Source organism: Phascolarctos cinereus, unplaced genomic scaffold, assembly GCF_003287225.1.
Source record: "Phascolarctos cinereus isolate Bilbo 61053 unplaced genomic scaffold, phaCin_HiC Scaffold_726;HRSCAF=1367, whole genome shotgun sequence".
Taxonomy (NCBI): domain Eukaryota; kingdom Metazoa; phylum Chordata; class Mammalia; order Diprotodontia; family Phascolarctidae; genus Phascolarctos; species Phascolarctos cinereus.
The window spans coordinates 229490790-229501512 of NW_027556098.1; the positions used below are offsets into that span (position 1 = coordinate 229490790).

At 43.7% G+C, this 10723-nt stretch overlaps 1 protein-coding gene across 1 annotated transcript; it reads right to left on the reverse strand.

Annotated features, from left to right (window-relative positions):
- Positions 1 to 230: 230 nt before the first annotated feature.
- On the reverse strand, positions 231 to 10458 carry TBR1 (T-box brain transcription factor 1). Its single transcript, XM_021004857.1, has 6 exons — positions 9670 to 10458; positions 8880 to 9034; positions 8402 to 8523; positions 7508 to 7666; positions 6325 to 6386; positions 231 to 2870 (listed from the first exon to the last, which is right to left on the reverse strand). The coding sequence occupies exons 1-6, from the start codon at positions 10359 to 10361 to the stop codon at positions 2021 to 2023; spliced, it is 2040 nt and encodes a 679-aa protein (XP_020860516.1). The 5' UTR covers positions 10362 to 10458; the 3' UTR covers positions 231 to 2020.
- Between the last annotated feature and the right edge of the window lie 265 nt (positions 10459 to 10723).

Genomic DNA, 10723 nt, shown 5'->3' on the forward strand with positions numbered 1-10723 from the left:
TGAAAAGAAAAAAAGTAAAGGAACACGATGAAAAGTTTGGAATAAAATATTTGCAAATAAAAAGGATAGGGGAATTGAGTTGTGATTCGTCCTGGAGGAGGGGGAGACAGACAGCTCAAATTATAGCTAGATGTCCCATGGCTGGTTGAGATTCCACCTGATCATTTAAAATTAATCAATGATAGTAACTGAGTTTTTCTTCAAACGGTAAACTGCTTTAAAACACCATGTTAAAGTTTTAGCAGATTTATTTTTACTTGTTATACACAGACGATACAAACGAGCAAAAACAAAACATTTCTCAGTGGAGCTTGTACTTGTATAAATTATTCAGTTCACAGACAAAACATAACAAATATAAAAATCACAACATTAGATTTACAGAAGAGTCAAAAATATACACACGTTTAGACCCTGAATTGCTATTAGGAAAATCCCCCCCATGGACTGGAATCTAGATTGAATATTGTGTATTATTATGCATATTTCACGTTATAATTTAAAATACCAAAAAAAAATTGTTTAAGTTTGCTACACAACATTCGAAATCCTACTAATCTACTTCCAGGGGGATTAATGTTCCTTATCAAATATAACAAGACTTACAAGAGGAAAAAAAATCAGTCTTACTCGCACCAATGCTAGTGTTTTTCCAAGGAAGTCAGATTTCCGCTGTTTTCTAGGTTAGAGGGAAAAATCATTTTCGAAACTAAAATGCAGTAAAATATACAACTCACACGATTCATCTTCACTGGACTACACTATAGTTACCAACAATTCAATCATCTATATCGTTTTAGAGTATTCATTACAAAGATTTACAGAATATAAAGAGGGAGAAAACTGAAGAGAAATTCGGAAACAGTTTGTCAGCATATTTGGCACCTGCACAGACCAGTAATGGATTTGGCACTTTGGGAAAAACAAATAAGGCGAAATAATATTGCTGATGTCGAGCTTTTTCATTTAGGAAGTGAAAAAAAAACCTTACAAATTCAGTTAACTTTGCGTTTTGGAGGCATCATGCCATTTAATTAACTTTCCTATAAAACAGATTCCCATTCTTTATAGGAGTTAGGGTGAGTAGGTACTCCTTAGCTGCGTGCACTTAGGGCACTGAATAAATTATTCCATGCGAGGGACTGCAGAGAAGTGAGAAACCCATTACTCACTGCCATTGTTGTTGACCATTTTACATTACCAGAGCCTCTAGAATATAGTTAACCATCTCTCAAGGAAAATAAATAAATAATTAAATGAATAAATAAATAAATAAAGTTAAGCATGAACTGGTTTTGTGCCTTCACAATAAGAATAAAAACTAGCCATTCGTTACAATAAATTAACACTATGTACAGACATTTCACAGGCTTTGTTCCACTAAAATTATTAACATCCCCACCATCCATCCATCCATTCATGGATAAGGAAGGAAGCGCTGTATAGGCTCCAGGTTCTAGAGTCAGACGTCCTACTTATTAATGAGGGTAAGGGTGGGGAAAGGTGTGGAAAGGATTGGAATTGCTGCATTCCTATAGCACTTGCTTGGCTTTTGTCTGGCAAAACCAAGAACTGTCCAATCTCCCAAAGGTGAAGGATTTCTTTACAAGTAAAAGGGGAAGGAAAAAAAAAACAATTAGTAGGCCAAAGAAGGGGAGAAGAGAGAAGGCAGGGTAGAGACTTAGATAAGAACAACTTCTTGGAAGGGAGGAAAGGCGGGGACATTTAAAGGGGCAAAGGGTTTACAACTGAAGTTGAAGATCAGTGCGTTAACTGCAGAGGTTGCTGTGAGAAAAAAAAAAGAGGTTAAAAATACACTCGGAAACCTGTATTTATTCACTGAAGACGGCAATGGTAGGGCCCAAAGAAAATGTACGAGATGCGGAAGGTGGGGTTGTAAGTGAGGGGAAGAGGAAAGGGAAGAAGAAAGTTGTGTCGGTCGGGGTCTGGCCTTGGGGGGGAGATGAAAGGGAGTCTTGGGGCTGTAACGGGGCCTAGGCGGTGCTGCCGGGTGGCAAGTCTAGCTGTGAGAGTAGAAGCCGTAGTAGCCTATGTCCTTGGCGCAGTTCTTCTCACAGTCCCTTTGGGTCAACACTTCGCTCTTGAGGGGAGAGGAGCTCTCGGACACCGGCGTGTCAGACGGCGAGATACGCCTCCGCTTGGCCTGCTCGTAAATCCCAGAATCAGTGGAGTCGATGGACTTAATGGACGACGGGGTTTCGATCCAGCTGGAGTCGGACAAGTCTTTGGGCTTGGAGTCCTCGGAGCCCGGGGGCAAAGGGGAGCGCTCCGTAGCCAGACTCTCCGCCTCTTCGCCTAGATAGGGGTTGCTGCTGGCCATGCGAGCGGCCGCCGCTGCACTGTTAGGCCAACACGACAGCATGGAGCTGGACTTGCTGCAGTACTGCGGGGGACTGCGGGCCCCCCAGCCCGAAGGGTCTGCGTAGTAGCCCAGGGGCCGGCCCGTGCAGCCTGCAGCCTGGAGCGGGAGAGCCTTGACGCCCGCCGCGGCGTACGAGAGCAAGGTGGCCGCGTTGCCTGCAAAGTCAGTGGCCGTGTCGTAGGCCGAGGCGGCGAAGTCCAGCCGGTTATTGGCTGGCGTGACGAACCAGCGCTGGGGCGACGGGGCCCCAGGGTCCTCGGCCTGCTGGGGCGACAGGAGCCCATTGGTGTGCGGCACGCTTCGGTCTGTGCCTGGGCCTGGGCCGGCCCCGGCCCCCGGGTGGAAGCGCGCCTTGGCGTAGTTGCTTACGAACTGGTCCTGCAGGAAGGAGCCGGCCATTGCATAACGGGCCCCCGGCACTATCTGCGAGCGGGGAGAGTCGTTAGGCGAAGGGGTCAGGCGGTCCATATCGCAGCCTGTGTAGATCCTATCAGAAGGGAGAGACAGAAAGAAACGGGAGGAACGGCACGCAGTGTCCATGGAAGAAGAGAAGGAAGAGGGCCCCGGGGTCAGGGAAAGAGAACGAACTCCAACCTCCTACCCCCCTCCACCCCCACATAAGTATGCATCCCTCCTGTGGCCGTGCCCAGTTTCAAGAAGCCATGTCCTATGGAGATTTGGAGTGGAGGTGAGAAGGGCAAGGGAGGTCATAGAGCCCTTCATCCCCATCCTAGGAAATCGCTGACCCAAAAGGAAGGGAAAACGTCTGTGAGCATTGGCCTAAGGAAGGCGCAGGGGTACAAAACTAATACTACCTCGTCCCTCTTCTCCCAGTCACTTAGTCACACAATACAGTCCTTCCAAAATATGCAGTTCAAGGGCAAAGGAAGCTAATGGAAGGTCTTCTCTCGCCCTTTGTTTGGTCAAAACATATTTATGCATATTCACATAGCCAGGCTGATTGAGGATTAATAGGCCTTCTCTGTGTGCTCAAGGAGTTTCTACACTCTGGGGATACTTCCAAAGGTTTTTAAACAAAGGCTCTCATTTCTCTCTCTCTCTCTCTCTCTCTCTCTCTCTCTCTCTCTCTCTCTCTCTCTCTCTCTCTCTCTCTTCTCTCTCTCTCTCTCTCTCTCTCTCCTCCCACCCTTTCCCGTTACTTTCAATAAGTCCCTTAGAAAGTCATCCATACCTTCTTAGAAATCAAAGACATGCACACTCATCTCTTCTTTATCTTGTACAAATAATATAAGAAATATAAATGTGTGTGCCTCCAGTAGGGATTATTGAAGGAAAAGGCTCCAGCCAACCTCCAGAGTTTGAGATTACTGCTAGAATCTTGAAAGCACTCTTTAGTCTTCCATTGCTTACTCTTTACCCTCCACACCCACCAAAACAAATAAAGAGGAATCATTACTTGCAAAGATAATTCTGAAACCATGCAATGGAAATTAAGTTTTTACAAAGAAAAATATTTCCCTCACCCAACATCCCACACACATTCTTCTTCTTCCTGGCCAGTTAGGAGCCTTGAGTCTGGCTGTCAAAAAATAGTGGCTGAAACCTTTTGCTATCCAACTATCCCCAGGCAATCCCAAAAGCCTTTGACTGGTAGGCTTGGGTCATTGGCAGCTGCTATGCTGGCCTACAGTGGCGTGAATGACTTTCGTTAGAGAATAAACCTAGGCCTCTAGGCTAATAGAACCTCATTAGAGATTATTTGAGGGAGGAAAAGGCTGTTAGATGAATAGGAATGTATCCACCTACAGATCAACAAAAAATCCTCCACTTTAGTTCCTGACTAATGCAGGAACTTTAAAATGCTCATCAATCCATCTTTGAAGCAGTTGAGGGTGGGGTAGTTAAAGAGAATAACAGTTCTTTCATATCTCAGTCCCATTTGAGGGAGAGTATCTTATTGGTCAAAAAATAACTGCTGAATCCTTCAAAGACAGCACCAAAATTGAAACTTGATTTTTCAGAGCTCTGCCTTAAAAAACAAAACAAAACAAAAAATAAATAGTTCAAGGGAATATTTAGAATTTTAGTACAAGGGAGGATGAAGGAAAGAAAGCAACGTTTCTTTTTTGCTCAGGATAAATTGTATAGTTGTGAAAAATACCTTTTCATAGTAAACATCAACTGATTTTAAAAATCGAAGTGGTGAAAAGAAAGATAAAGAAGTTCCAAGCAAGTTCCTTTTAAAAACAGATTTCTGCAACATTTAGCCCATTAGGAGTTGGGGAGACGAGGGAGCAGTAAGAGATATAAAGGGGCCTCTCTGCTCTGGATACTCAACATACTAATCCCTGTCTTGAAATGTAGTTGTATTTCAAAAATTAGAAATAAGGGGGCTGGAAAGGAACAAAAGTAAGCAACTATGCCTATCTTCTCTATTTACTCGGATACAGAAACAGTGTTGCCAAAAGTTAGTTTAACCATCCACTGACAGTTTAACTAAGTCTGGACCTCTTGGGAATCCTGGGCCCATTTGCAACACTAAATGCATTCCAACAGATGTTAATAAAATTTAAAAAGCTAGGATTCTAAAGGTCTCTCCTCTAATATCCCTGGTCATCAACATTCTGGATTTACCTATCTTCTATATTTTAGCTAAAACCCTTTGCAAACACTGTCCCATGACACCTATTTTAGAAAGTGGGGGCAAGAGTATGGGAAGTACATTTACTTTGGAATAATATTTATGATAAAAGAATAATACTTCTGGTGGGCTTTTCTTAAAGGAGAAGATGAAGCAATATGTATCATTATCAGTCACCTTTCTCTAGGCCCACAGTTTCCTAAACTGCTTCTCGCAGCAGAAGCAGTTCAAGTACAGATTGGATTTAGGGGTTTATGGAATGGTGTCATCTGCCCGAAGCTGGAAATGAAGTCGCAGCCCTGTTTCGTTTTTCCCTGCAAACATAATCTGATCCTACGCAGAGGGCGGCTACAACTTCGTGGCAGTATCCCAGGCACTGAGAGCAAGCCATCTAATTAAGACTTGTGTCTTTCCCTTATATGGTCAAGGAAAAAATAGGGGGAATCCCCACACTCCTTTGAAATCTAGATTTAGAACTCATTATCCACCACCATCCAAACCCTGAGCCACGAAGTCTGGTCCCCTACACTAATGCTCTGATATAGAATGAACTCAGAAAGGACTTAGTTTTAAATGAAATTTTGCCCACAAAGAAGGAAAAATTAAGACAAGATGGACAAATATGAAAGGGGGTAAGAGAAGGGAAAGGAATAAACACAAGTTTCTAAGTCACATCCAGAAAGTAAACATTTAGGGGAAAAGTATTTCCTTTTGACACCATTTAAATGCGCACCGAATACCGCTTCACATCTTTCCCCAAACTCAGACTGCTAAAGCAAGCATTTCATCACATTAGCTGTAGGTTGCTACACATTTTTATTTAGTCCACAATAATGCACAGGAAATGCTATTACAGGAAACTTGAAAGTGGGTAAATAATATGTCGTATATGCCAATAAAACTCCCACAACTGCCAAAGCAACGTGCAGTTTCGGGCAGAATCCCGGACAGGCTTCAGATACAGACAATCCGAACTAAGCATCTGCAGCCACACGCACAACAGGACTGCACCCAGAGGCAAAGCTATCTTCTGCCAACCAAGCCAAAGTCCCAGCACCAACTGAACAACGTCTCAGTTCAGATAAAAGCTAAAGATAGAAACTGAAAACACCTGGACCATACCAAAATGTAACCAATTTAAGAAAACCTCTGCAAAGATGGGGAGGACAAACAAAAAGAGGGAGAGGAAAGAAAAAAGAAACACCACAACCTCGTCCTCATACACTTCAGCTCCTGAAAGCTTTTTATTTGGCAATTCTACAGTTTTATAAACTGCTAAGCGTTCCACTTATTAGTGTGACCCCGAAAAGTGAAATAACAGAGAAGTAAATTTACTTACGTGTCATAGTTATCCCGAAAGCCCTTTGCGAAGGGGTTGTGATCTATTTTCAATTGCGTAATCTGAGGAGAAAAAGATCAATATTTATTTGCCAAGCCGGAGAAATTGTACTTATGAGAATGTGTAGTCAGTCAATTATTACAAGAATAATTTCATTAGATGCACGTCTTCCCTTATTTAAACACTTGGGGTGAGGAGGGTAATGGGAAAGGGAAAGTTTAAATTACTAATAAATATACTTGAACGAAAGGCCCAGATTAAATGCATGCTTTTTAATTCGTCTCTGCTCTACGTTTATAGAATTTTAAATATATATATATATATATATATATACATATACATATACACACATATGTCAAATGCTTGTTTAAAGCAATATATTTTTTCAGACAAAATTATTTCCAGAGAGACTGAATTTTTTACCAGATGTTGAATATTTGAAACCTTTTGGCGACATTTTAAAAGGCTGTGTGATGAGTTAGGTGTAGCAGCTGCACGATCAGAGCAAATTCATCTTACACATTTAATCCAAGTTTTACTTAAATGTAAGTATCTTCTAATAAAATAAAAGTTTTAGTATATCTAAAAAGCACCATCACCCCCATCCCAGACAACAGCAGCTATTGCTAGCTTTTAAAAATGCTCTATTGACCCAGTGGCGCTGATCCCCCACTCCCCATAACATGTTTTATTATAGTTTCCACATTCCTCTGTGTATGTATGTATGTGTGAATGTTTCCTCAGTCTCCCAGGGCGGTGATTTTTGTTCGATTTAGCCATCAGTACTGCCCACCTAGGAAACCGTTTCAAAGGCGTTTTGATTTTCTGTGATAACGATGGCGCTTGCCAAGAATGAAAATGCAGGGGGGGAAATCTGCTTGTTTTGCAACGGGAGAGAAATTGAGAGAACAGCTTTTTTTTTCTGTTCTTGTTTACAGATCAAATTCTAACTTCCCGAATTAAGGCGGCCAGAAATCCTGGATGCCACCTAAGTACCAAAACCGGCCCCCGAAGTCAGAGGCACTAAACAATCATATTTTCCTTCTGCCTGCAGATTTTTGGAGGGCGCACATCCGGCGTCTCCTGCTATAGCTAAATGCAATGACTGCGACTGCTGTTGCTGCTGCTGCTGCCAGAACCGGGGGTGATGCCTGCCTCAAGTAGAATGTATAAGCCCAGTTACATCTGTGTTTTGGTAGGCGGTGACCGCTATGAACTGTGTCTCTGGGAAGGTGAAAGTCTGGACCCTCCCTGGCTGGTTGGTATCCTCAGTACCATCTTCGTTCACTTCCACCACATGCAAGCGGGGCTGGTACTTGTGCAAAGACTGTAAAACCACCATCTGTCGAGCGGAGAGAAAAGGGGAGAGACCCAGCAGCAAGTTAAAACATTGTGCCTGTTACGAGAGTGTATGAGTGTGCGCTCGTGTATGCCGTATGAAGCATATTATATATTTTGCAGGACTTGCCGCTGCTTGCTAGTCTGGTAACTAGGCATAAGACCTCGCCATCTCACAGCTGTCAGAAGAGATCCGACTAGATCACCCTCAGGAAAATGTGACCCGAACAATCCACCCCCTCAGGCCATCTCCTTTTCCCCTCTGAAAGAGGGTGAAACCTCAAACCCAACCTGCAAAAATCCGGTTCTCCTTTCAGAAATCAATCAATCGGATGTTTGCACTTAGGAAGCTGGGAGAATGTAGGGTAAGAAGGGAGGATTTACCCATGTTTCTTTGTTCATTTCATTTTGGGGGATTGAAATGAAATTTTAAAAGACAGAAAAACACCAAAGCCTTATCTTTCCACAAAAGGGGAAAAAGTGTTCCGATTCTAGGAGGAGGTGGGGGAGGGAAGGGATAATTTAGTTTGTGAATTAGGTAGTACTATTTGTTTTTCTTTCTGGTAGTTGATTTTAAGAGCTTTAGGGGAGAGCAGGGATTGGAATGTGCAAGGGCTCTCTCTCTCTCTCTCTCTCTCTCTCTCTCTCTCTCTCTCTCTCTCTCTCTCTCTCTCTCTCTCTCCCTCTCTCTCCCTGTGTGTGTGTGTGTGTGTGTGTGTTGTGTGTGTGTTTCACTAACCTGGCCATTGTTGTTTGAAGCTCCTTTGTTGTTTGTGAGTTTTAATTTCCCAAAAGAGATTTCTTGGCGCATCCAGTGAGCCCCTGTATTGGGGGAATCGGGATGCATATAGACCCGGTTTCCTAGAGAAACAAACACACATTGCTTACACATGCACACCCCCACTCCCTACCACCGTGTTCAAGAACACACTTGCATACACAAGCACACGCACACCTTGAGTCAGTAAATCATATTAGATGGGAGTTTTCAGGAGGCACTTTTTTCTTTTTATTAGCTGTAAATGATTAAAATAGCTTTTGCATAACCTACTTCCCCTCTTTCCTTTCTCTTTCCCCCCCCTTTCCTCGTCTCCTTTTCTTTAAAAAAAAAATTGGCCAATCGTTTTTAAAGTCGCTCGAGCCTGTCCACAAAGGCTTTAATTAATCATTCTCACCTAAATATGTGTCAGAACAAAGTGTTAATTGGAAGAACTTGCCTTGTACATTGGTGTCCGCTTTGCCGCAAGGAACCCATTTCCCTCCTTGAAATCTCCAGTGATTGGGGTCCGCCAAAATTACATCCACAAAAATATTGTAATGAGCCGTGGGATCCAGACCAGAAATGTTAAAACTTAAAAAAGGAAACATGCGCCTATTTAAATTAAAAGGAGGGAGGGAAGAGGAAGAAGAAGATAAAGGAAGAAAAAAACATTAATGTTAAAGATTTTATGCAAAACCGAAAAAACAAAAACAAAAACAAAACAATGCCCCAGAAGCTAAGGCAAAACTTGCTATGGTAGCATAGGTTGCCGGGTTAAAGAAAACACCATTCGAAAGAGGAAAAAAAATCGTAAGGAACTTGGGGAGTGAGTGTAGGGGGAGTCAGGGGGCTTGGAGTGGCATGAGCCGCAGACCTTTCCTCTTTCCTCGGAGGAGAGAGGCAAGGAAGGACCCACACCAGCTCAGTAGAATTCATCCTTCTCCAAGTGCCCGTGCCCAAACGGCCCTTTCCCATCTTCTACCCTGGTATGTCAGATCTTTGTTTTAAATTTCACCTTTGCCCTCGGGGTTGTCACCACCACATACACATAGATCCCTCCATTATCTTTTTTGAAAGCTAGGAAAATCGGGGTGCATACCCCTCCAATTCCGATCCCTCCCCCCGACCCTCGCTGCCTCAGACGCCACTGTTCTGTGTGTGGACTGTCCGCTTGCCCAGCAGGTAGCGGCTGTAAGAGCAGCAGCAGCAGCAGTAACAGTAGCAGCAGCAACGAATGTAGCTTTTACCTTCCCTGTTTGGTGATGATCATCTCTGTTTGATGTCGATGAAATTTCAGCCAGAGTGGTCTGTTGCACAAGTAGACCTGAGCTTTGCCGGGCACCAGTCCCGGTTGAGTAGAGGAGAACTGATAGAAAGGCGCTCCTTGGTAAGAGTGCCCATACTGTTGAGGGTAAGGATAACCCGCCGCTGGATAGCCCTGTGGCGAAGAATTGGACAGGAGGCTGTTGTAAGCTCCATTGGTGATCACGGGGTGGTGTGCCATGTAGCGACTGGGGCTGCCGATAGAGAAGGCAGGGTGCGCGGGTCCATGCTGGCTGGGGTAAGGGAACATGGTACTGGGAGCAGTGGCAGCGGACTGGGGCTGGCTGGACTGAGAGAGGAGATAGCGATCTGCAGCAGATCCATCGAAACTATGACGAAGCTCAGAGACCCCGTCCAAGACAGGAGAGAGTTTACTTCTCTGGACGTCCCCTGGTGAGTCCTTGGAGTCAGGAAAATTGTCTGTATCTGACTGATTCGTCATCCCCCTGGTAATTTTTTTCAAAGGTGAACTTCTCTCCAGGTTGTCAGTGGTCGAGATAATGGGATGATCATGCAAGACAAGCTCAGATCCGCCTGAATGTGGGTAACTGCTGCTCACATTGAGAAATTTCTTGGAGAGCATGATAGAAGGAGAAAGACAGTGCTCCAGCTGCATAGCTCTAGAACCAGAGCAATCGCCCTCCCTTCCCTGGTTTTTAAAGTGCTATTTATCATAAACTAGAAATCCACAGACCCCCTCACTAGACGGAAAGCACTTCAACCAGCAAATGCTTCTCAAAGGTTTGATTTACTTTTTTTTTTTTCCCTGGGAGAAGAGATTGGCCAATTGACACTATGCAGCAATCAGAAAAGGCTCACTTTTGATCTTGCTGCCTGTGCAGCCGATGAAACGGCTCCTGCCATTGGTTAACTGCTGACAGTAATTTAATTAGATAGACATTAATTAGGATAATCACCTGGCTCCTGGTCGCGATGATCATGGCAATTTGAAGGAGATGATTTTATTGTGGGCAATAG

Coding starts and splice junctions, on each gene's coding strand:
- TBR1 (XM_021004857.1), bottom strand. CDS start 10,361: ATGCAGCTGGAGCACTGTCTTTCTCCTTCTATCATGCTCTCCAAGAAA. Junction 8,524..8,879: donor AGCGGACACCAATGTACAAG/GCAAGTTCTTCC, acceptor TTGTTTCTCTAG/GAAACCGGGTCTATATGCAT. Junction 7,667..8,401: donor CTTCAAACAACAATGGCCAG/GTTAGTGAAACA, acceptor TCCGCTCGACAG/ATGGTGGTTTTACAGTCTTT.